Raw genomic sequence first — 23,784 nt, 5'->3', positions numbered from 1 at the left:
ATATCAATAATACTTTAAATAAATATACCCACCTAAGTGTCCAATGACAGATGAGTGGATCTAAAGATGTATATATGCTGATGGAATACTACTCATCTATAAAAAAGATGGATAGAATTGCAGAGGATTATGCTAAGTGAAATAAACCAGGAGAAAGACAAATACCCCATGATTTCATGCATACCTGGAATATAAAGAAACAAAGCAAAAGAACAAACAAAACCAAACCAAAACAAACCCTTGAAATCTGACTATAGAACTGAGGCTACATGGAGAGGGTGGTAGATCTGCATAGAGTGGAGAAGTGGGCTGTGGTGAAGGATTTTTGGGGTCTTGGTAGTAGCCATAGTGTGATAACTTACAACTGTAGAGATGTGAAGTTCTACCTTTAAAACATATACAGTGTTATCAACCAATGTTACCTCAATAAACATCATTTTATTTTTTTAAAGATTGATTCATTTATGCATACAAGAACTGGGGTACAGACCAGAGATGTGGGGGGTTCACCCACATCATGTGAGAGGATTCACCAGAGACAGTTGGGGAGCAGAACAGGCAGATCTACTGAAATACATTGCTGAGTGAGCAGCAGAGGAGTCAGCAGAGGTCTCTGCGCCATGTGGGTCAGCTCTCTGGCTGGGATCAAACTCATGCTACAATGCCTGCCGACAGCTTCATAGTGCTGAGACTTAATCCCTTGTGCCACCAGGGAGGCTCAACAAACATAATTTTAAAATAGAAATAAAAACTGCCAGGGCCTCCCCTGGTGGCGCAGCGGTTGAGCGCTGGGCTGCGAAGCTGCGCGCAGCCTCTGTAGTGCAGGTTCGATCCCCAGCCACCGGCAAGGGTCCCACATGGTGCGGCGGACCTCTCCTGCCGCCCGCTGCTCCCCTCTGCAGTGTACTTCGTCAAGTCTTCCTGTTCTGTTCCCCGCTCTGGCTCTGGTGAATTCTCTCGCCCTCCCGCGCTTCTGACTGTACCCAGTGCTTGTATAAATAAATAAATAAATAAATAAATCTAAAAAAAAAAAAAAAAAAAAAAAAAAGAAATAAAAACTGCCAGAAGAAGGGCTGTAAGTAGAATTACCAGATAAAATTCAGAATGCCCAGTTAAATGTGAGTTGCGGCTACACAATTTTTCAGTATAAGTATATTCCATGCAATATTTGTCCCATGCAATATTTATGCCATCTATACTAAAAAAGTATTTGTTATACATTCTACACCATGGATGGACCTTGAGGACATCATGCTAAATAAAATAGCCTGATGCTTAAAAACGAATACTGCAAGAGCCCACAGGAGCCTTTAGGAGTCAAATGCATTGAGACAGGTGGTAAAACAGTATCGGGGGAGGGAGAGTTAGTGTTTAATGGGAACTAATTTCAGTTTGGAAAGATGAGAAAGTTCTTATTATGGATGGTTGCAAAAATGTGAATGTACTTAATGCCTCTAAGCTGTACACTAAAAAATGGTAAAATGGTAAGTTTTATGCATATTTTACCACAACAAAAAATAGTAACAAAAGTACATATCATCAAATAGGAATATTTGACACACACAAAAAATTGACATGGCTTTTTTTTTTGAGAACAGAACAGGCAGATTTATTGAAATACACTGCTAAGGGACACAGCTGGAGAGACAGGTGAGGTCTGCTGTGCTGACATGGTTCTTTAAAAATAGTTAAAACTGGGCCTCCCCTGGTGGCACAGGCGGTTGAGCGCCGCACTGTGAAGCTGTCCGCAGCCTCTGAAGCGCCAGTTCAATCCCGGACGGATGGTGAGGGTCCCACATGGCGTGGCAGACCTTTCCTGTCTCGCCCACTGCTCCCCTTAGCAGTGTATTTTGTCAGTCTGCCTGTTCTGTTCCCCACTCTGTCTCTGGTGAATCCTTTCAACCTCCTGCGCATCTGGCCTGTACCCCTGCTCCTGCATAAATAAAAAATAAATCTTTTTAAAAAATAGTTAAAATTAGGGGGCAGGTGGCCCTTCCCGTCTTGCCTGTTCCTCTCATCAGTATCTCAGCAAATTTGCCTTTTCTGTTCTCCACTCTATCTCTGGTGAATTCTTTCATTCCCACATCCCCAGCCTGCACCCTGATTTAGGGGGTATCAATCATGGGGTAATAAAATTTGGGAGAAGAAAAAAATTGTTAAAATTTAATATTGTATATTAAAGTATTTCTTTATCTGAAATTCAGACTTGCCTGGCATCCTGTATTTTTATTTGCATAGGAGTGAGAGTCATAATGATTGAGGAAGACTGTGCAGAGGGACCCGGCCTGGGCCAGGGTACAGCTGGGAAGACTGAGCCCCCAGCTGTACATGTCTTGCCTTAGGTTACACATTGAGTTTAAAAGCAAGAATGCCACTTCTGCTGGTTCCCACCTCCACTTGTGGGGCATACTTCTCCTCCCCAATGCCAGCCCTTGAGCCAGGGCAGAAAAAAAGACAACCTTCCAGAGATTTTCTGCCCAGACCTGGCTGAGCTATGTGGAACCACAGGAAAAAGATCAAACTCTGATGGAAGCTGGGGCCAGAGTTCAAGAAAGTGGGAAAGTTCAAGGGGCCACTTTGGGGAAGGAGGAACAAAGTGTCAAAGGTGGCAAACTGAGGTGGAACAGGATCCATGCCTTCCCGCCAAATTAGAAGTCAGTTAAGCCAAAGGTTGGGCCGTTAGTCACCAGGGGAGGTGCTGTGGCTTCCTGTTCCCTGAGACAGGGATTGGCATCTGGCCAAAGATGCCAAGTTGGTGACAGCACTCCCTGCTCCCTGCAACTTTGTGAAACATTCCCCTTTAATCAGCAGCTAGTCTGAGCACCTACTGTGTGTTGCTGGCTTGATCCTCAGTTTATACCTCGGCCGTAAGCCTCAATCCTTTCATTAACAAATATTTGGGGTGGTGCAGCAGATTGAGTGCAGCGCTGTTAGGTGGTCCGCATCCTCTGCAGCGTGGGTTCAGATTCCTGGCCGGCCAGGGAGCAACCCACATGGCGCTGCAGACCTCTCCTGTCTCGCCTGCTACTCCCCTCAGCAGTGTATTTCGGTCAGTCTGCCTGATCTGTTCCCTGCTCTGTCTCTGGTGAATCCTCTCACCCTTCCATGCCTCTGGCCTGTACCCCGGCTCTTGTATAAATAAAAATAAATCTTTAAAAAAAAACAACAAATATTTGGGCACTTACCCAAGTAGAAGAATAATGTTTATTGAGCAGGTACTTTGTTCCAGTCCGTGATATATTGCATGTGGTTAATTTCATTCCCATGTCAGTTGTTAGTTTTCATTTCTGCTTTCCAACTTTTCAAAAGGGGAAAGTGAGGCAGGGATTCCACTGGGGGGGGGGTTGTAACTCCAGAGTTTTGGAGTCCCATTTGCCCCCAAATTTCTCCCAGTCTTGGCTGTGAGGGTTATCTTCTATTGCCAGCTCACGGAGCAACAGGGGAAGTTGTAGTGCCGTTCACTCTCCCCAAGAGTCTTGTCAGGGCCTCCCCGGTGGCGCAGTGGTTGAGCGGTGGGTTGCGAAGCTGCCAGCAGCCTCTGCAGCACCGGTTCCATCCCCGGCTGCTCCCGGCCACGGGAGGAGGGTCCCACATGGCGCGCAGACCTCTCCTGCCGCCCGCTGCTCCCCTCAGCAGTGTACTTCTGTCCTTCTGCCTGCTCTGCTCCCCGCTCTGGCTCTGGTGAATTCTCTCACCCTCCCGCGCTTCTGACTGTACCCAGTGCTTGTATAAATAAATAAACCTTAAAAAATAAAAAGAAGAAATCTGGGGGAGGCTTGGCCCAGGGTCTCCCATGAGAATGTACTCGAGACACTTTTGGGGACATCTGAAGCCTCCACTGCAGCAGAGGAGCTGCTTCCCAAGTGGCCCCTCACCTGGCTGTTGGCTCGAGACCTCAGCTCTTCGCCAGGTAGGCCTCTCCACAGCACCGCTGCACCTTCCTTACAACATGGTGAACAGCTTCCCCCAGACTGAGCGAGAGGAGAGAGCACGGAGGAAGATGGCAGTGCCTATTATGATCTAGTCTCCAAGCTACACATCCTCACTTCTGCTCTATTCTGTTTGCTAAAAGTGAGTCATTAAGTGCAGCCCACACTCAAGGGGAAGGAATTGGGCACTGCCTTTGGAAGGAATGTTAAAGAATTTATTGACGTATTTTAAAACTACCACAACCCTATGCTTATTATCAACAAGTGTTAACGTTTTTCTAACGTGTTAAATGCATTATGTGTGCAGTTATGCACAATGTGTGTTGGTTGCTTCATAACATTTCAGTAAACAACAAACCGCATATAGGATGTTGGTCCCAAAAGTTGTACCATCTTGGTTTGTGCAATTACACTCTAGCATCTTTACAGTTGCCTAAAGATGCTTTTCTTTCTTTTTTTTTTTTTAAAGATTTATTTATGCATACAAAAACTGGGGAACAGGCCAGAGGTGAGAGGATTTACCAGAGACAGTGGGGAGCAGAAGCAAACTGAAATACACTGCTGAGAGGAGCAGCGGGTGGAACAGGAGAGGTCTGCTGCACCATGTGGGTAGCTCCCTGGCCGGTTAGCTTCATAGTGCTGTGTTTAACCCCTTGTGCCACCAGGGAGGCCCCTAAAGATACTTTTCTCCAGGGCCTCCCCGGTGGCGCAGCGGTTGAGCACTGGGTTGCGAAGCTGCCCGCGGCCTCTGCGGCACCGGTTCGATCCCCGGCTGCTCCCCGGCCACCAGAGGAGGGTCCCACATGGCGCGCAGACCTCTCCTGCCGCCCGCTGCTCCCCTCAGCAGTGTGCTTCCGTCCTTCTGCCTGCTCTGCTCCCCGCTCTGGCTCGGGTGAATTCTCTCACCCTCCTGCTCTTCTGACTGTACCCAGTGCATGTATAAACAAAACAAACCAGCAAACAAATAAATAAAGCATGCCTCTATAAAAAATAAATAAATAAATAAATAAATAAATAAATAAATAAATAAATAAATAAAAAGATACTTTTCTCCAAATTTATCCTTATCCTTCAGGGATGCATGGCTGTTTTTACATATATGTTTGATTTTAAACATTTGAAAGTAACTTTCATGTATACACTCTTCACTTGTAAATATTTCAGCATTTCCTAAGAATAAGGACATTTTACTATATAAGCATGATACTTTATCGCATCAAAGAAAATCCATTTTTATTCCATGGTATTATTTAATATCCAGTTCATGTTCAATTTTTGTGATTATTCTAAGATTTGTTATTTGGGAGGGTAAGGGGACCAGATTCGATCAAAGCTTATGTACTGAATGCTAATGTTCTTTTTCTCTAATCCCTTTTAATGACAATCTTGTTTGGTTTTCACCACACTGGCTTTTGGGGACAAGCAGGCCAGTTGGCTTAGAGAATGTCTCCTATTCTGGAGTTGTCTCTTTCTTTGTCACGTTGTTTCATTTGTTTTACTCCCTTTTGTAGTTCCTACAGAGAAGACCTAGAGATATGACTCAATTGTACTTTAAAATATTCTCTTTTATTGTAAAAGTCAATCCTATTACAGAAAATTTGGAGACTAGAACAAAAGGGAATAGAATCCTTTAACCAAAGAATAACCAGTGTTTTAATTTTTTTTTAGATTTATTTATTTATGCATACAAGAATGGGGGTATAGGCCAAAGGTGTGGGGGGTGAGAGCATTTTACCAGAGACAGAGTGGGGAACAGAACAGGCAGACTGACTGAAATACGTTGCTGAGGGGAGCAGCCGGCGAGTCAGGAGAGATTTGCTGCTCCATGTGGGCTGCCCCCTGGCCAGGGATCGAACTTGTGCTGTAGTGGCTGCGGTTAGCTTCATAGGTTGAGTCTTAACCCCTTGTGCCACCAGGGAGGCCCCAGTGTTTGAATTTTGCCTTCTTCCAAGCATTGCTTTCTACATATTACAAGCCAGTGGGCTGACAGTGTTGTCTTTGCCTTTTTACGCACCGCTCTAGTGTAGCGGTCTAGCTGGTCAATGATCTCCATCTTCTGGCACTCAAATCACTGTGAAGTCTCACACTGTGTCAGGGTTAGTCTGTGAAACCAATTAGCAAATGGCAGAAATCCAGTCCCAGTCAGGCTGGAGACCATGAGGCGATGAGAGGGACAAATCAAAAGCCTGGACACAGTCATCATCTGGGGCGGATCCAAACAGAACATGGTTGGAACCATGACAGACAAGCCTGTGGGAAGAGCTGGTGTGGCCACCTCTCCCCTGACCTCCATCTACAGTATCTCCAGGCACCTGGAACCAAACCCCTGATCCAGAGATGCAAGCAACATGAGTGAGGCTTCCTTCTCTTCCAGCTGGGGGAGGAAAACATCAGAGATGTAACTGGGACCCCAGGCCTGACTGGAAACCATGAAAGGAGATAAGCAGAGCTGGACTGACCACCTGCTGGAGTCTGTCCCCACCGAGGAACTTCCCCACCGACACTGGCAGGGAATTAGGTGCCCAATGCCAGAATTGTAAGACTCAGAGTGGGGCCTCCCTGGTGGTGCTGGGGTTAAAGACAGCACTAACTTAAGCTGTCACCAGCCACTGTAGCATGAGTTCAATCTCTGGCTGGCCAGGGAGCTGACCCACATGGCACAGCAGACCTCTCCTGTCTCCCCACTGCTCCTCTCAGCAGTGTATTTCAGTACATCTGCCTGTTCTGCTCCCCACTGTCTCTGGTGAATCCTCTCACTGCCCACCCGCACCTCTGGTTTACACCCCAGTTCTTGTATGCATAAATAAATCAATCTTTAAAAAAAAAAAGACTCAGAAGCAGTATCATGTGACAGTCATCAGAATAGATGGGATGATCAATCTGCACAAGGAGGCATGAGACCCAGAGACCACCCTGGTCTGGAGAAAGTGGGTGAGTCTCCTCTACCACAGGAAGTTCCAAAATCAAGGAATCTAGAGAACCACTCCCCACCCCTGCCCTACAAGAGGTTCCTGCCATGCTCTGCCTAGCTACCTGCCACGTGGGTCAGCACCCTGGCCACCTGAGCAGCCCAGTCTGCTGCAGTCTAGGAGCGCAGGTCCTTACCCAGGAAAAGGACAAGCTTCCAGCAAAAGGACAAAGCTCGTGGCCTGACCATCGGTCTAGAGTGTGCAGTGAGGGAGAAGCTGGGGTGATCAGGGCGGGGGAGGGAGGCACACGGGAGAGGGTTGGATGTAGGCAGGTGGAATATTGGTGGGAGGACCGTGCCTAAGGAGAGCAATAACTATACAAAGATGACTGACGATGTAAGAAAATTAAAAAAAAAAATAAACCAACAACGAGCAAATGTCAGAAGTAATGGTATGCCACTTCCAATATTAGGTTATAAAAAGGGAGGCACTCTTCACCCCTCCCTGTCCCTATTCTCCCTTCTAGTCTCCCCACCCCCAATTTCCCTTACTGTGGAGGAACCTAGCAGCCATGGCCTGAAGACACTCAAGAACTTTACAGAAAGATCCCTGTATACAAATCCTGAAGCCGCTGGCCAACAGCCAACAAGGAACTAAAGCATGCCAACATTTCCATTGAGCTTGAAAGCTGACCCTCCTGCAGTCCTGCCTTTAGATGAGACTGTACCTCCAATCAACACCTTGACCACGTCACAACCTTGAGCCAGAACCATCCAGCTAAGCCACACCTGATTCCTGATATGCAGAAATTATGCTTATTCTTTTAAGCAGCTATATTTGGGAAAATTTCTATGCAGCAATTGTTAACTAGCACATATCCTTGGGGGGTTTTCCAATTGCTGTTGTTTGGTTCCCATGAGGGGGTTATCAGAACATACATTACTTGATCTTAGCAAAGAACCTACTATACCCTCTCACTCAATGTGTTCCAGGCATAACAGTGTCACCTCAGTGCCTTTGTCTTTACTGTTCCCTCTGCCTGGAAAGCTTTTCTCCCAGATAGCCTCATGGTTTAGTCTCTCCTCTCCTTAAGAGATCTCTATTGAAATGTTAGACCTGACTTGCTAATCTTAAAGAGAATTCCCATTATGTTTGGTTCCCGTCTATTTTTCTTTCTTTTTTTTTTTTAAAGCTTTATTTAGGGTGTAGGTCAGAGGTACAGAGGGTGAGATGATTCACCAGAGACAGAGTGGGGAGCAGAACAGGCAGATCGACTGAAATACACTGCTGAAGGGAGCAGCAGGCGAGACAGGAGAGGTCTGCTGCGCCATATGGGTCAGCTCCCTGGCCAGGGATTGAACTGGCGCTGCAGTGGCTGCGGACAGCTTCATAGTGCTGAAACTAACCACTTGCACCACCAGGGAGGCTAATCCATCCATTTTTCTTAATAGAAATTCTCACTCCTTTACATCCCATACAAGTCCTCAAATAATAAATCAGTTTAACCAAAACTTTGTTCAACATTGTTTCATTACAACCTTGATGAGGAAAAAAATGAATCCCAGCCAAAGTTGAATGAAACCACCAGGACAGGCTTTAGTTAGACATTATTTTGCTTGAAATGGCAGTTTCCAAGAGCCTACCGACAAAGTTAAGGGAGTATTTGTTGTCCATAGTAGATGCTCTGCAAGTATTTGGAGAATGACAGTGGTCATACCCTACAGCCCAAACACACTGCAGACATAATTCTTACCTGTGTATGTGATTTTTTTTTCTGGAATATTTTAATAGCACACCTGGGATGTGACTTCACCCTTAATTCCTCCGAATGCATCCCTGATGTAAACTTGTATTTAAATATAACTACCTTGCTATTATTAACAACTGTTTGATAGCACCAATGCCCAGGCACATTCAGAAGGCCTGGAGGTCTCAAAAATGTCTATTTCCTGTGTGTAATTCCCTCCGTTGATGTCACAGACTGCCTCCATCCTGCCCTCCCCATCCTGTTTTCCATTTTATTTTTTCCCATAGCACTTAGTGCCATCTACCCACATAAATTTTATTTTACTATCTTACATCACTACTCCCATCAAAAAAAATCACGAGCCCTCTCTTGAGGTCAGGGAATTTTGTCAGCTTTCGTCACTGCTAGTAGAGCCCACTCTGGAGAAATATTAAAGCAGTAAATGTTTCAGACTGCATCATCATCCTTACAATTGTCCTATGGGGGGAATGCTAATCTTATGCTCACCTCATAGATAGGAAATTGAAGCTAGGACGGTTAAAGTTTGGGGTACACTCGATTCTTTCTTAAATCCCCTCAGTGCTCTCTGGCTAATCTCTGATTTCCTTAACTTAAGCCCCTTCGGGGTCATCGTAGAGCCTCAGGTTGGGGGCTACCGAGGCTGAACGCGGGGCTGTGTCGTATGGCTGTGAACATCCCCACAAAGAATTTGGATTTTATCACGTAAAGCCTGGAAAGAGGCAGGACTCGTTCTCGGTCGGCTCAGTCGGCCGGTACCTCCCTCTCCTGCCTCTCTCTTCCGGACAGCGGTGGAAGGCGCCCAGGCACAACCTCCAGAGAGGAGCGCACGCGTAGCCCCTAGCAACGCCGCCCGAAAGAACCAAGGAGACGCGGCCCGTGAGTGCAGAGCGGCCGGAGGAGACAGCGAGGAGCGGAGAGCTAGAGCGGCCTATTGTCACGTGGGCGGCCGCGCGGAGGCGGGACTTCCGGCGGGCAGGTATTTTCTTTCCGGTTGTTGGTTCTTGCCGGCCCCTCCCCGACTGGGCCCTGCGCCCCCCTCCCCCCGCGGCCCCCCGCCGCCGGGCCGCCGCCACTATGAAGAAATTCTTCCAGGAGATCAAAGCCGACATCAAGTTCAAGAGCGCGGGCCCCGGGCAGAAGCTCACGGAGTCGGTGGGGTAAGTGACGGGGGCCGGGGCGAGAGGCCCGGGAGCGTGGACGGGCCGAGGGGGCTGGAGAGGCCTGGGGGCGGGAAGCGGCGGCCGAGGACCTCGGGGTGGGGAGAGACCCTAGGGGCGGGGCAAGGGGGGCGGGGTGGGTGTGTTGGGGGGTGGGGAGGCCTCCGGGGGCGGGGCGAGAGGGGCGAGACCCGAGGGGGCGGGGCTGGGCAGGGAGGGGGCGGGACTGTAGGGGATCTTGGGGGTCAGTGGAGAGACCGTGAAGGGACTGCTTCGGGACATCGGGCTTAAGGGAGTCGCCAAGGCCAGATAGTGGAAGCTGTTCTCGGACAAGCGAGTGCAGCGGGGTCGCGGAGTCGTGAGGCTTAACGTCCATGGCAGTGGGGGTCTGGGCCCAGTGGCCGGAGGGAGGACCAGGTGATATTCTGGAAGGCCTGGCGGCTTAAGGCCTTCCTGGAAGGGCTGTGAGGGACTGGGGCGGTCTGGGTGAATTAGGAGTGCTGGGGGAACTGAGGGTGGTCTGGGAGGAGAGTGGGGAAGCAGAGGACTGTGTGATGGGAAGGAGATGGGGGCCTTGTGGTGATGGTGGAGTTGGACTGGAGGCCCTAATGGGGATCGAGAAGGGGGCCGCATATCCAGGCCTCAGGGACTTGTTAACTGCTTCGGACTTGAAGAAGAGCGCCTGAGCAAGACGGGAGGAGACTCAGGGGTGCGTGGAGGATATAGTGAAGAGGTGGAGCCGGTGAGGATGGAGGCTGTGATAGGGGAGGCTGAGAGGGGCTGAGCTGCTGCAGGGAGTTGCAGAGGAGGTGGTGGGAACTGGTGTGTGTGGAGGCGGGTAGGGGGGTGGGTGGGGGAAGAGAGAGAAGCACGCTGGGGGGGGGGGGGCAGGAAGGTGTGAGTGAAGAAAGATGCCAGCCTGGGGAGGGCTCAGTGGGGCATAATGGAACGGATTGTGAAGAGGTGGGGACTGTGATTGTGGGGGCGTGGAGAGGCAGGAGAGCAAGCAGGAAAGCATAGGGAGGGACTCGTGAGGTAGTGGGGGCAGAAGAGGGAGTGTGGGTGCACACCACAGTCATCAAGGTATTTGCTGCTAGGATTGGGGGCATCTGGGGTTCTTGGTGTGGGGGCATGGAGTGGGCTACAGGAGGCCATGAGGGCCAGGTCTGTGAGTAAAGGAGGGAGCACATGTGTAAAATCCTGGGAACCTCGAAGGGAGAGGAGGGCAGGTTTGAGGAAGCCGGGGAGGAGAGGATTCAGACTTCTGTGACTCACCTGGAGCACCAGAGAAATTACAGTGTGTGGGGAAGGCACATGCCCAGTCCTGGCTCAGGACTCACCTCCTAGAGGGGGAGACGGACAAGTGATCCAGTGAACATGATGGAAGAGTTGGTGGGAGTCCGTGCTGGGAGGGAAAGCCGCAGGGCAGGGGACAGCAAGTGATGTTGGCGACTATTTGGTGTGGAAAGGTCTCTCTGAGGAGCTGATATTTGAGCTGAGAGCTGGAAAGGTGAGACTCAGGCCTATGGAAATCCACCCCCGCCCCAGAACAGCTCTGTCCTCTCTCAGACCCGCATTCCTCATCCCAGCCTACCTTGGCAGAAGGCACTGTGGTAGGAACCTTTGGGCCTGTGAGAAGAACAGCAGGAGAACTGTGTCAGAGGCATCTGCAGGGAAGTGGGCAGGATGTGAAGGACTCTGTAGACCCGTGGGGAGGCGCTTCCATTGTGCATGCAACCGGAGGGCTAGGTGCGGAGGCATGACATGCGCTGGTGTAGGTCTTAGAGGAAACCCTCAGACTGTCCAGCAGAGCCTCTGGTGGGGTTTCTTGGAAAATGGCATTTTTATAGAAAGATCTGGAGGTCTCATGGGGCTAGGGCAGTTTTACATGACTCAGCTGTGAGGAGGGCTGGAAGGGGGTTGTTAGCAGGGGTGGTCTGGAAGCAGGACCCAGAGGCTCTGGGGTAAAAGAAGAGGGCTGCCTGAGAGTCTTGAGTGGAGCAGGAGGAAGGCAGTCCCGATCTGACAGCTGACAGCTGGACTCTGCAGGTCTACAGCATAGCACACGGGAGAGGCCCACGGGGGTGGGGGGAAATGTGAGTCTGACTAGGATGGACTTCTCTGCTGGAACAGTCTTGGCAGGTTGATTATGAAGCCCTTGTCCCTAGGGGTAATCACGTGCTTTGCCCTTAGGGTGGAGGTAAGGTCTTTGTAATATGAAGAATCCAGGACTGGTGTGTGACCTGGGGCTGCTGCCTGAAAGCACTCTCAGGATTGAAGGGACGTCTTAAGAGTCCTCCAGAGGGGGCCTCCCCGGTGGTGCAGTGGGTTGAGCGCAGCGCTGAGAAGCTGTCCGCAGCCTCTGCAGTGTGGGTTCAATCCCGGCTGGCCGGCGAGAATCCCACATGGCGCGGCAGACCTCTCCTGTCGTGCCCGCTGCTCCCCTCAGCAGTGTGTTTTGGTCCTTCTGCCTGTTCTGCTCCTCACTCTGTCTCTGGTGAATCCTCTCACCCTCCCACGCCTCTGGCCTGTACCCCAGCTCTTGTATAAAAATAAATAAATTTTTAAAAAAAGACTTCTCAGAGGGATGGTGTGAGGACACAGGCTGAGCCATAACGAGCTCCCTACGTGCTGCGGGCACACAGCCGGTGCTCGGTGCAGGACGCTGACATCACAGCCCTTGTAGGGAGTAAGGGTGGAGAGCCTTGCTCAGGGAAGGCAGCGAGGAGCAAGGATGTGGTACTTTGGTTCTCAGTGATTCCTGAGGACAGAAGGATGCCCACACACATGCTTCCCCTGCCAGCTCCCGGGGGCTGAGTGCTTTTCCCCCCACTTAACAGACATGGCTCTGGCACCAGGACTGTCCAAAGGGAGTGGACCTAATCTAGCTCCAGGGCTTGTCCCCCTGTTAGAATCTTCTGGTGGCTGTGGGTGACCCCTGGGAAGGAGGAGTGTGTCTGACAAGGTGGGGAGAAGTAGGAGAGGGAAGGAAGTTCTTCCAGCGAACCTCATATCACCTCTCTTTCTCTCTGTCTCCAGGGAGAAGGCCCCCAAAGAAAAGCCCACCCAGGTAAGCCTCAGGCAACCTCGCCAGGGCCCCACCGATGAGGCACAGAGGGCGGCTGCAGCGGCCCTGGCCAGGCTTGAGCAGAAGCAGCCCAGGGCCCGGGGGCCCACATCGCAGGACGCCATCCGGAACCAGGGTGAGCTGTGGACATCTTTGGGCAGTAGGGGCAGGAGTGGTAGAGCAAGATCCGTGCGTGCCACACACGCCCTCTGTCTTTGAGATCAGGCCACCTTGTGCTGGGTCCTGGAGGAAAGTAATTCCTTGACCCATGACTTTGGGGGATGGCTAAAATCGCAACTGTGAGAGTGTTTTCAAAGGGGAAGTGCAGAGTGGAACAGCATAGCGAGGGGTCTGATGTGGTCTGGCAGCACGGATGTCAGGGAGGTTGAGGAAAGGAGAGAAGATCTGAGATGAGGAGGAAGGAGGGAGAAGAGAAGAAGGTAGAGAAGGCAGAGGAGCAGGAGGAGGTGGTCAGGCGGAGCCTGGGGGCTTAAGCAGAGGGGCTGCTTTCCTCCTGGAAGCAGCACTAGCACTTGACTCACAGGCGGGTCATCGGCAGCACTTAGATTCAGCTGCTCTGGGAGAGGCCAGTCTGGGGGCCAGATACTGATCTGTCTCTTTCTCTCCTTGTGTTTCTCCTTCCAGTGAGAAAGGAACTTCAAGCTGAAGCAACTGTCAGTGAGAGCCTGGAGGCCCCAGGGACTAAAATGGTAAGAGCACCCCTGGCAGCATGACTGCTGGCGCCTGCACGGGGCCCTGGGGATTGCAGAGCTGCCCAAGTTCACACCCGCCTTAGTCTAGTTGGCTGTGTCCTCATCTCCAGCCGGTGCCTAGCTCCGGGCTCTGGGGGCTGGAAGTGGCCCCTACAGTGGAAGTGGGAATACAGAAGAGACGATAGGGTTGACCAAGGTTACTTCTGGCCTTAAGGCAGATTGGAGAAGCCTTGAATGGTGTACGTGGGTTGTAGTCGAGGGCAGTGTTGACTGATTCTCTGACTCAGCACATGAAGCCCCACAGGCTGAGGGATGGACTGGACTCCCCATAAGCTTGATGGTTTCCTTGAAGGTGGGCGCCATTATGATTCCCATTTCTCAGAAACCTGAGATTCAGAGGTGAAGCCTGCTGTCCTTAGTCACATACTCCCATCCCAGCAGGGGCAGGCCAGGAGCCCCCGACTGTCTGACTCCTGATCCCATCCTTAGCACTGCAGCCTGGCTCAGAGGTAGGAGGCTCCTTGGATGCTAGTGTCATCAGGGAGACCTTCCTGGTGGAGATAGGCCTTAAAGGAGAGCTTGACAGAAAGAATATTCTGATCTGCTCAACCTGTGATTCTCACTGAATTTTAGAATGGAAGAGACCCTAGAGGTTGCCTAGGAATTGAGGCCCAGAGAGAGGCTGGAACTTGGCCAGGACACTAATTCCTGACTCCATCCCAGAGCCTATTTCTCACCAGGTAGGGGACAGGAACAGTCAGAGCCGCTGCCTGATGCCTACGCCGTGTCAAGCTGCCACATGCATTCCTTCCCCACCTTGTTTAACTCTAAGGAACATTTAACAGACCAGAAAACAGACTCAGAGAGCTTCAGTCACTGGGCTAGGTGCCCCATGGTGTTAGGTCAGGCATGCCAGGGCCCAGGGACACACCCTCAGGGCTGTGGCACTCGGTGACCCAGGGTGGCCTCTGTCCACAGTCCAGACTCAGACACTTTTACCATCCCCATGATCCCAGGTGCCTGAGCCCAAAGAGGAAGGCTCCACCCACCTAACAGTGCCTGGAGTGTACTTCACCTGCCCACTCACAGGTGCTACTCTGAGGAAAGACCAGCGGGAAGCCTGCGTCAAAGAGGCCATTCTCTCGGTGAGTGCTGCCCCCTCCCAGGTGCCCGAGAAGCCTTCAAGCTCACCTGGGTGATGCAGATTCCTTGTAATGTTCCTGCCTGCTTCTGTGGTGTTTGTCTTGCTTGTGTTTGTTTTAATCTCTCTAAAGAGGTAATACTTTCAAGCCGTACAGAATTTTTTAGAAAGAGCAAAACATGGAGAAAAGTACCCCCGGGCCCCAGGCAAGCATTATAAGTGGTTTAAGTCTCTTTTCACATAGAGTCCAAATCTGTCCAAACTCTTGCTATACTTTTATCTTCTCCTGGTTTCTTTAATTTCTGTTTTATTTTATTTATTTATTTTTTTAAAAAAGATTTATTTATTTATGCATACAAGAGCTGGGTACAGGCCAGAGATGCGGTGGGTGAGAGGATTCACCAGAGACAGTGGGGAGCAGAACAGGCAGATTGACTGAAATACACTGCTGAGGGGAGCAGCGGGCGAGTCAGGAGAGGTCTGCTGTGCCATGTGGGTAGCTCCCTGGCCGGGGATCGAACTTGTGCTACAGAGGCTGTGGATAGCTTCACAGCGCTGTGCTTAACTCCTTGTGCCACCAGGGAGGCCCTAATTTCTGTTTTAAAAGGAACTATACCATTCACTTATAGAAACCTGGAGGTTTTGGGCCTCCCTGGTGGCGCAGCAGTTGAGCACTGGGTTGCGAAGCTGCCCGCGACCTCTGCGGCGCCGATTCGATCCCCGGCTGCTCCCAGGCCACTGGCGGAGGGTCCCACATGGCGCGCAGACCTCTCCTGCCGCCCGCTGCTCCCCTCAGCAGTGTACTTCGGTCCTTCTGCCTGCTCTGCTCCCCGCTCTGGCTCTGGTGAATTCTCTCACCCTCCCGCGCTTCTGACTGTACCCAGTGCTTGTATAAACAAAACAAATGAACAAGTAAATAAATAAATAAATAAAACATGCCTCTAAAAAAAAAAATTAAAAAAAAAAAAAAGAAACCTGGAGGTTTTATTTCAGTATAGAACGAAATCCCACATTGTTTTCCTTAAAACTCTATATTTGGTAATAATTTCAAGCTTAATGAAAAATTGCAACAACAAAAAACAACAAAACAAAAACACCTAATACCTTTACCCAGGGTATGAGTTTTCTGTTACTGTTACAACTCACTGTGAGGGTGTAGCTTTATAAAGGACACATTCATTATCTGAGGATTCTGCAAGTCAGAAGCCTGACATGGGTCTCATGGGGCTAAAGTCAAGGTGGCAGTAGGTCTGGTTCCTTCTGGAAGCCCTAGGGGAAGAGTCACTTTGCTGCCTTTTCCAGCTTCTGGGCTGCCTGATCCCTGGGCGTGTGGCTCCTTCCTCCGTCTTCATAACCAGCAGTGACAGCCCAAGTATTTCTCAGGCTGCCACCTCTGCTGCTCTCTTCCATCCCACGCTTCCCTTTTGCTTTTGTTTTTTTAAGATTTATTTATTTATCGTACAAGAACTGGGGTGCTCTGTCTCTGGTGAGTCCTCTCACCACTCTTCCCTTTTAAGGGGCCTTACAACAACTGGTCCCGCAGGCAGGATAGTCCATGCTAATCTGCCTATTTTAAGGTCGGCTGAGTTAGCAGTCTTAAGTCTACCTGCCGTGTAACTTAGCATATTTACGCTTCCAGGGATTAGGACACAAGCATGGTATTTCTCGTGCCCTTACCCAATTTGCCAAGTGTTAACAATTTTGCCCCATTTGCTCTGTCACCAGTTTCCTTTTTTTCCTGCACTATTTGAGAGTGATTGTATAATGCTCTACTTCTAAGTTATCGATAATGATGTAACAAGTCCCCGCTGGTGAGCATGTAGAAAGTTTTTAGTCTTTGGTAGTGAGAATAGTTAGGCAGTGAAAATTTTTGTATACTTCGTACCATGGCTAAGTTCCAGAAATGGAGTTCCTGGGATGCAGGACAAGTACTTGGGAATTTGGATAATTTTAATCAGTTGAACCTCCATAGGGGTCATCCCAGTTACATTCCCAGGAGCAGTGTGTAAGAAAGCACCATTTACTTGGCTCTCACTGTCACTATGGGCTAACAAACTTTTGATCCTTCCCCAAATTGATATGTAAACTTGATATCTCAGGATAGTTTTAATTTGCATTTCCCTTATTTTGGGTTAAGTTCCAGCTTCTGGGCTGCCTGGATCCCTGGGCTTGTGGCTCCTTCCTCCATCTTCATAACCAGCAGTGACAGACGAAGTATGACAGACCAAGTCTCGTGTTTTCATGAGACTGCATCTTTGCCCATTTTTCTGTTAATGGTTGGTCTTATTGATTCGTAGGTACTCTTTATATATTAGGGAAATTAGTTTTTCAACATTGTGATCTTTGATCGTGGATTTTTTTTCCATTGTAAATTTTTTAACTCTTCTTATGGACACTTTGTCATATGGAAATATTTTTTCCCTTGTAGAAATTTTTGATCTCTATAAGTAAATGTGTCAAATTTATGTGATGGTTTTTGGATTCTGTGTCTCATATAGGCCTTCCCAAACTTGGTATTAAAATAGTTTTTCCATGGTGTTTCTAGTGCTTTTTTGTTTTGCTTTTATTTTTTTTAATTTTTTAGATTTTTTTATGCACACAAGACTGGGTTCTGGCCAGAGGTGTGGGGAGTGAGAGGAATCACCAGAGACAGAGTGGGGAGCAGAACAGGCAGATTGACTGATATACACTGCTGAGGGGAGCAGCAGGCAAGTCAGGAGAGCTCTGCTGTGCCATGTGGGTAGCTCCCTGGCTGGGGATTGAACACGTGCTGCAGCAGCTGCTGATAGCTTCATAGGTTGCATCTTAACCCCTTGTGCCACCAAAGAGGCCCTTGTTTTGCTTTTAGCTGTTTGTTTTAATGTTTAATGCTTTAATCCCAATGGAAGTTGTCCCTGTGTAGAGTATGAGGCATGTAAAATATAAGGCTTGGAGCCAGTGTTATTTCTTCCCTGATAGATACCCAGTTTCCCCACCCCCTCAACCCTTTTTATTGAAAACACCCATGTTGCAACACAGCTGTGAAATGCACTCTTTTCCTAAAGTAAAATCCTATGTGAAGTTGGGATCCTTTCCTGAAGTTTGCAGGAAAGTTGACTCCTATTGGACTAGACTTCCAAATGACACAAATATGTTGCTGAAGGCTCCCCCCACCCCCACCCCTTGCAGTACAGAGGCGGCTGGGGCATCCAGAGGCCCAGCCAGCCTGCCTGCCAGGAACTCTGAGCCTTCAACAGGCTACTTGGGTACACTTGTGTCCTGGGTCATCTGGGCTCTGAAACATCACCAGGTGACCCTAATGTTCTGTGAGCCCCACAACCTCTTCAAAGTTCTAGCTGTAGTTTCTCCCTTCTCCAGGGAAGCAGGTGGAACACACAAGGCAAGGGGACTGGTCAGTGTATCTCTGCTATTGGCTTCTCCTTATGTGCACCAGAGACAAGGTCACACACCCTCCTCTTTTGTGTGACCCTGGATGAGGGGCTTCCTGCCTCTATTTCATCTAAAAATCTAGGAGTCATCCAGAAAGTCAGTCACAGAACTGTGAGATTAGGAGGAATGTTCTGGCTATAGTAGCTGGAGGGTTCCAGGTGCTCAACTAACTGCCCTCACAGGGGTTTGCTGTTGAACTTGGGTTCTGAAGCTGCCACATAGGGCGGAGAGATGCATCAGATTGACCCTCAGAAATGCCCCCTCGTCTCCAGTGGTGGGCACAGGCTGAGGCATTGAGGGAGCCATCAGAAGCTTTTTTCCACTCTTGTCTCTGAGCATCCATGATTGAGTTACTTCAGTTCATGCTGCCAACTTCCTGTGCACCTGGCATTACTATTGGCACCTTGTTTACTGGTGACATCTGAGCAGAGATGGGGCAGGGTAGATGTGGCTTCCTGGTGATGTGCTCACCCCTGCTCTAACTCCAGCACTTCTCCACTGACCCCGTGGCTGCCTCCATCATGAAGATCCACACCTTCAACAAGGACCGGGACAGGGTGAAGCTGGGTGTGGACACCATCGCCAAGTGAGTGGGCAGCCCCCAGGCACCGCCCGAGTTTCCAGTGCCCTGCTCCTTCCAGGCGCCACCCTTTCCCCCTCCGTTGGGACCTGCTGAGGGGGCTTGGAAGGAACAAGGCCCTGGGAGTGAGGCCCCATCATCATCCCCCAGAGCCTCACCGGGCTTCATTTCACCTGTCTGTGAACAAAGGGGTCTACTGAATCGGGGGTTTCCAACCATAGTGTGGTTCCACCCATGTGATGACAGCTCCTCTAGAGTTACTTTGTGGTTTCTTTTTCACCAAAGGCCTTCTCTCGCCCCTCTGTTCCACCCTAGGTACCTGGACAATATCCACCTGCATCCTGAGGAGGAGAAGTATCGGAAGATAAAGCTGCAGAACAAGGTGTTCCAGGTGAGTGCTGCCGCCCAGCATGCCCAGCCTGTGGCCTCTATGGTGACCCTGGGCCCAGTCCGGGGAGGGGACAGCCAGTTGCCTGAGCTGGCCTGGGAGGGCTCCTCCAGGGACTGCAAGTTGGGGCAGGCAGGTGGCAGACAAGGATGAGAGCTTTGTGCAGATGCCCACACATTGTCTGCTCCTAGTCCTCTCCTAGGGGTGTTTGGACTTCTGAGTCACTTGAGAATGCATCAGCACTGAGTTGCTGGTAGAAACTCGGTGGCCTCTCCTTAGATAGTTGTACCTTGCCGGAATCTTTGGGGTTTGTCCCACCTAGGTGTCAGTCGCTCCTTTGAGAACGGGGGACTCTGGGCTCTGTGGGACTGGGGGGTTGACAAGGCCTGGGAGCCCCATATGACCTCCAGCCTCACTCCTAGGAGCGCATTAACTGTCTGGAAGGGGCTCATGAGTTCTTCGAGGCCATCGGCTTCCAGAAGGAATTGCTTCCGGTTCCCAATCAGGGTAAGAGGAACAGAGAGGGGCCTTGGCTGAACAGGTGGGGATGGGAGGGGCCTGGCTGGGGTAGGGAGCTCACTGTTCAGCAGAGTGATGCTCCTGCCTGCCTCAGAGGACCCAGAAGAATTTTACGTGTTGAGCAAGGCCGCCTTGGCCCAGCCACAGAGCCTGGAGAAGCACAAGGAGCAGCTGCTGAGTGCTGAGCCCGTGCGTGCCACCCTGGCCCGCCAGCTCCGGGTCTTCCGGCCCTCACCCCTGGCCTCCCAGTTTGACCTGCCAGGGGATTTCTTCAACCTCAGCTCTGAGGAGATCAAGCGCGAGCAGAGGCTGAGGTGGGCAGGGCTCCCTGGAGCTGGGCTGGGGCAGAGGGGGCTTGGAGGCCCTGGGGTTTGGCCTTCCAGAGCCTAACTCTCACGATGCCCAGGTCTGAGGCCGTGGAGCGGCTGAGCGTACTGCGGACCAAGGCTATGCGGGAGAAGGAGGAGCAGAGAGAGATGCGCAAATATAGCTACACACTGCTCCGTGTGCGCTTCCCCGACGGGTGTCTCCTGCAGGGTATGTGTGCAGGGCTAGCGCTGTAGGGAAGGGGCCCGGGCAGCCTCTTCTGGGGGAGCTCTCTTGGGGCCTTGGAGGTGGCATCTGTGCTGATAGGGTGACAGCTTTTGGCTGTGGGCTTGCTGTGCCTGCCTCTCCAGGAGTGAAAGGCCTTCCTGGTCAGATTGCCCCCCAGAAGATACCCCAGATGTCTTCAGATGCTTCTGATACTGACATCTTAGGGGCTAGAGGCCCTGGGGGGCTCCACAGCTGACTTCTCTACCCCCCTCAACTCCCAGGAACCTTCTATGCCAGAGAAAGGGTGGCGGCTCTTTACGGGTTTGTCCGGGAGGCCTTGCAGAACGACTGGCTGCCCTTTGAGCTGCTGGCCTCTGGCGGGCAAAAGTTGTTGGAGGACGAGAACCTACCCTTCAATGAGTGTGGGCTGGTGAGTGATGGGGGTGGGGCGGGCGGCATGCCCCACAGGGGTCTCTGGGTTCTCCTGGATCTGGCAGAAACTCCAAGAAGGGCAGTGCTCTTTAGTTTGGGAGGCAACAGGAGTGAGGTCCCAGGGCCAGGCCCCCTAGGTCACCCCATCTCTCCACTTACTCGCAGTGTGACCTTGAGGGAATAACTTCCGTGTGCTCCAGTTTCCCACCTATGAAATGGGAACACAGCAGATGTGTTAGTTCCGGTCCTCTGAGGAGCCAGAACCAAGATGGGATTGGAAACGCAGGGTTTTACTGGGGAAGCAGGAGGCCTGAGCAGGAATTCCCACTGCTGCCTGGTCTGGTGGCTTCAGCCACACAGGGTGGGACGGGGCATCCCAAGCCCAGGTCATTGTGGCCACCCCTCACTGCAGGAATGGGCCCGACTGTGCTGTCACCAGAAGGGGGCAGCACCCGTGAGTGAGGCCCAGCATTGAATGTTGAGACCACCCGTCACACTTCAGTGTCTGTCCCACTGTAGGTGCCCTCAGCCCTCCTGACCTTCTCGTGGGACGCGGCTGTGCTGGAGGACATCAGGGCCGCAGGGGCCCAGCCGGACTCCGCCATCCTGAAACCTGAGCTCCTGTCTGCCATCGAGCAGCTCTCGTGAAATAAAAGCAGGGTTGGCTTCCCCCCCACGGGTCTGTCTCATGCTCTTCTCATCCACCACTGCCAGCCCCCACCCTGATCACTCCAGGCCCTCCCTGAGGGCAGGGGCGCTGGTGGGTGCAGACATGTGCTGTTGATTGTGGCCCACTGAGGGCCCTTGGGGCAGCTGCCTTGCTGTCTGCAGGAGTACTGGATCTCAGCCTTGTCCAACTGCTATGTACCAGTTGATCGGAAGCCTGGGCACCACGAGTGTGGGCGCCTCGCTGGGCAGGAGAGCTGGCTGTGGCTGGGGCCAGTCCTCAGGAGCTGTGGCCCCAGTGGCCCTGAGGCTGCCTTGGGGGGCTGCTGGTGACCGATCCAAGAGAGGCGCTGGGACTGGCAGGACACAGTTGTGTAATGACTTAATTATGAACCCAAATAAATAGAACGTTTGCCTAGTCTCTAGTGGTTAATTCAAGGTGTGTGATGCAGGGGAGGGCCAGCAGCTGCAGAGTGGCTCCTGGTGGAGGACCACTCGGGGGTCGTCAGCATGCAAGAACCCACGCTCTATATGTCCTTTTCTGGGCACCCGGAATCCATAACTCTGTCGCCACCCCCAGACCCGCTGACCTTGCTGACGGCAGTTGTTCCAAGTCCACGGGGCTGAGGCCCAGAACCACAGTCCTCACAGATGGCCACGCCTTCCCTCTGCAACCTGGGAGTGTTCCTTTGTGTAACAAAAAGGACTCCGCAGGTGTGACTCGGGAAACCAGGTTATGCCGGTGGGCTTCGTGTTGTCACGGGTTCTTACATGGGCGGAGGCAGACATGAAAGATGCTATTCTGCAGGTTTCAGAGATGAAGGGGCCAGGAAGCCTCTAAAAGCCAAGGCAAGGAAATGCACTATTTCCTAGAATTTCTAGAAGGAGCCAATCAAGGTGCCTTGACTGTAACCCCGCAGGGCCTGTGTAAGACTTCTGTCGTCACGGGGGGCTCACACGGTGTGGAAGGCACGTGGCCCTGGTCAGTAACAGCGGGGGGAGACTGAGCCTGTGCTTTTCACTACCAGCCTGGAGTATCCTCTGCCTCTCACCTCCCTCCAGCTCTGGTCTCCCGTCTCCCACCCACCCTGAGTGGAGGTGTGTGGAGCCACCTAGCTAGCCACCAGCCGGCTAGCTGATGGACCTGAAGCTTCAAGGCTCCTCCTTTATTCTTCAATATCCAGAAGAGTAGGTTTCTTATGAGAAGGGGGGAGAAGGGTCACTTCCACAGACACCAGCAGGCAGAAAGCTGCCCCTGCTGCTTTGCAAAGGGAGGAGATTGGCGAAGAGACACCTGCAAAGGCACAAGAGCTGCTGCCAAGGCTCCTCTTGTTTTAACACTTCCTTATTATACTCAGTAAGTAAAAGCCCCTTGAGGCCCCCAGGTAGTAAGCCCCCCCACATGCCTGTGCCTCACACAGGGACACCAGCCACTCTGGCCTCACATCTGTCACCCTGAGAGGAATGGCAGTATCTGGGCCTCCTCACGCCGTCTCGGGAACCCATGCACCCCCTTCCTGTCCCTAATTGCTTTGAGCACCCAAATGACAGTTGGGTACCCAGCTGAAATGAGTCCAAGGGCACCTGCCTGACAGGGGTTGTCACATGCATAGGAGTCTAATACAGGATGCTGCACCCTCCTCCGACAGGAGGATCCTGCCTAGGGCCAAGGCCCTCCCCCGCACTTGGGGTGTTTGTCAGCCCCACTCAAACAGGGCTGGGGAGCAATGAGCCCCTGGAGAACCAGGGTCTTGGCTGCCACATGGCAAGAGCCGAAGGGCAGACCTTTGCTGTGGGTGAGCTGCCTCACGTAGCTGGTTGTCCCCCCTGGGGTAGCAGGAATAAAAATAACTACACGAGGGGCTGGGAGGACAGAGCCCAGCTCATCAGATGGTCCCGTGAACTCGGCCAAAACCAAGCCAAAACCTCAGCTCTCCTAAGCCGTCAACATGCTCAGCTGCTCCCCGGGGGCCATCCCTGCCCTGTTAGGACCTTGAGACCAGGGCTCTGGAGTCATCATGGCGGGATCCACATTTCTCAGCTTCAATATCTCCCAAAGGGAGGCCAGGCCCGGCTGGTCACCTCAGGACTCAGGTCCTGGCACTGGGAATATCCCCTGCCCACCCACCTACGGGCAAGGAGGGGCCCAAGAACACACGCGCCTGCAGGAAGCCTCCCTCCGGCGGGGGGCAGAGGGGTCCCGCAGCGTCTACGCAATGCCCGGCGACGTGACGGGGTCGGGGGCGCGCAGAGGAGTCCGCAGCACGGCAGAGGGGGCGCGCACCCGCCCGCAGACAAGAGGACACACGCCAGGTCAGGGCCAGACAAGTTTATACACGTCCGCGTCAGGTCCCCGCGCCGCAGTGAGCCCCGGGCGGGCCTCCAGTTCATTTCCACGCCTGTGGCCACGGCGCCTGCCGAGGGAGGCGGGAGGCTGGCCGGGCTTTCCCGTGGAGCCGGTACTCTGCGGTAATGCTTTATTAGAGGGCGGGTGACAGGCAGCTTCTGGGGGGGAGTTTTTACAAATGTCAGAAAGAATGAATCAAGCATCC

General features: G+C 51.7%; 1 protein-coding gene across 1 annotated transcript; it reads left to right on the top strand.

Moving 5' to 3' along the window:
• Positions 1–9,680: 9,680 nt before the first annotated feature.
• UBXN6 (UBX domain protein 6) lies at positions 9,681–21,620 on the top strand (the record flags this gene model as incomplete). The annotated part of the gene is made up of 11 exons (XM_084250783.1): positions 9,681–9,763; positions 12,803–12,966; positions 13,476–13,540; positions 14,560–14,688; positions 18,602–18,699; positions 19,009–19,084; positions 19,504–19,588; positions 19,695–19,914; positions 20,007–20,137; positions 20,416–20,564; positions 21,086–21,620. The coding sequence occupies 11 exons, from the start codon at positions 9,681–9,683 to the stop codon at positions 21,212–21,214; spliced, it is 1,329 nt and encodes a 442-aa protein (XP_084106909.1). The 3' UTR covers positions 21,215–21,620.
• Between the last annotated feature and the right edge of the window lie 2,164 nt (positions 21,621–23,784).

The sequence above is a fragment of the Talpa europaea genome, assembly GCF_964194135.1.
Source record: "Talpa europaea genome assembly, chromosome: 12".
Taxonomy (NCBI): Eukaryota; Metazoa; Chordata; class Mammalia; order Eulipotyphla; family Talpidae; genus Talpa; species Talpa europaea.
This window is presented reverse-complemented; position numbering and strand designations above follow the sequence as displayed.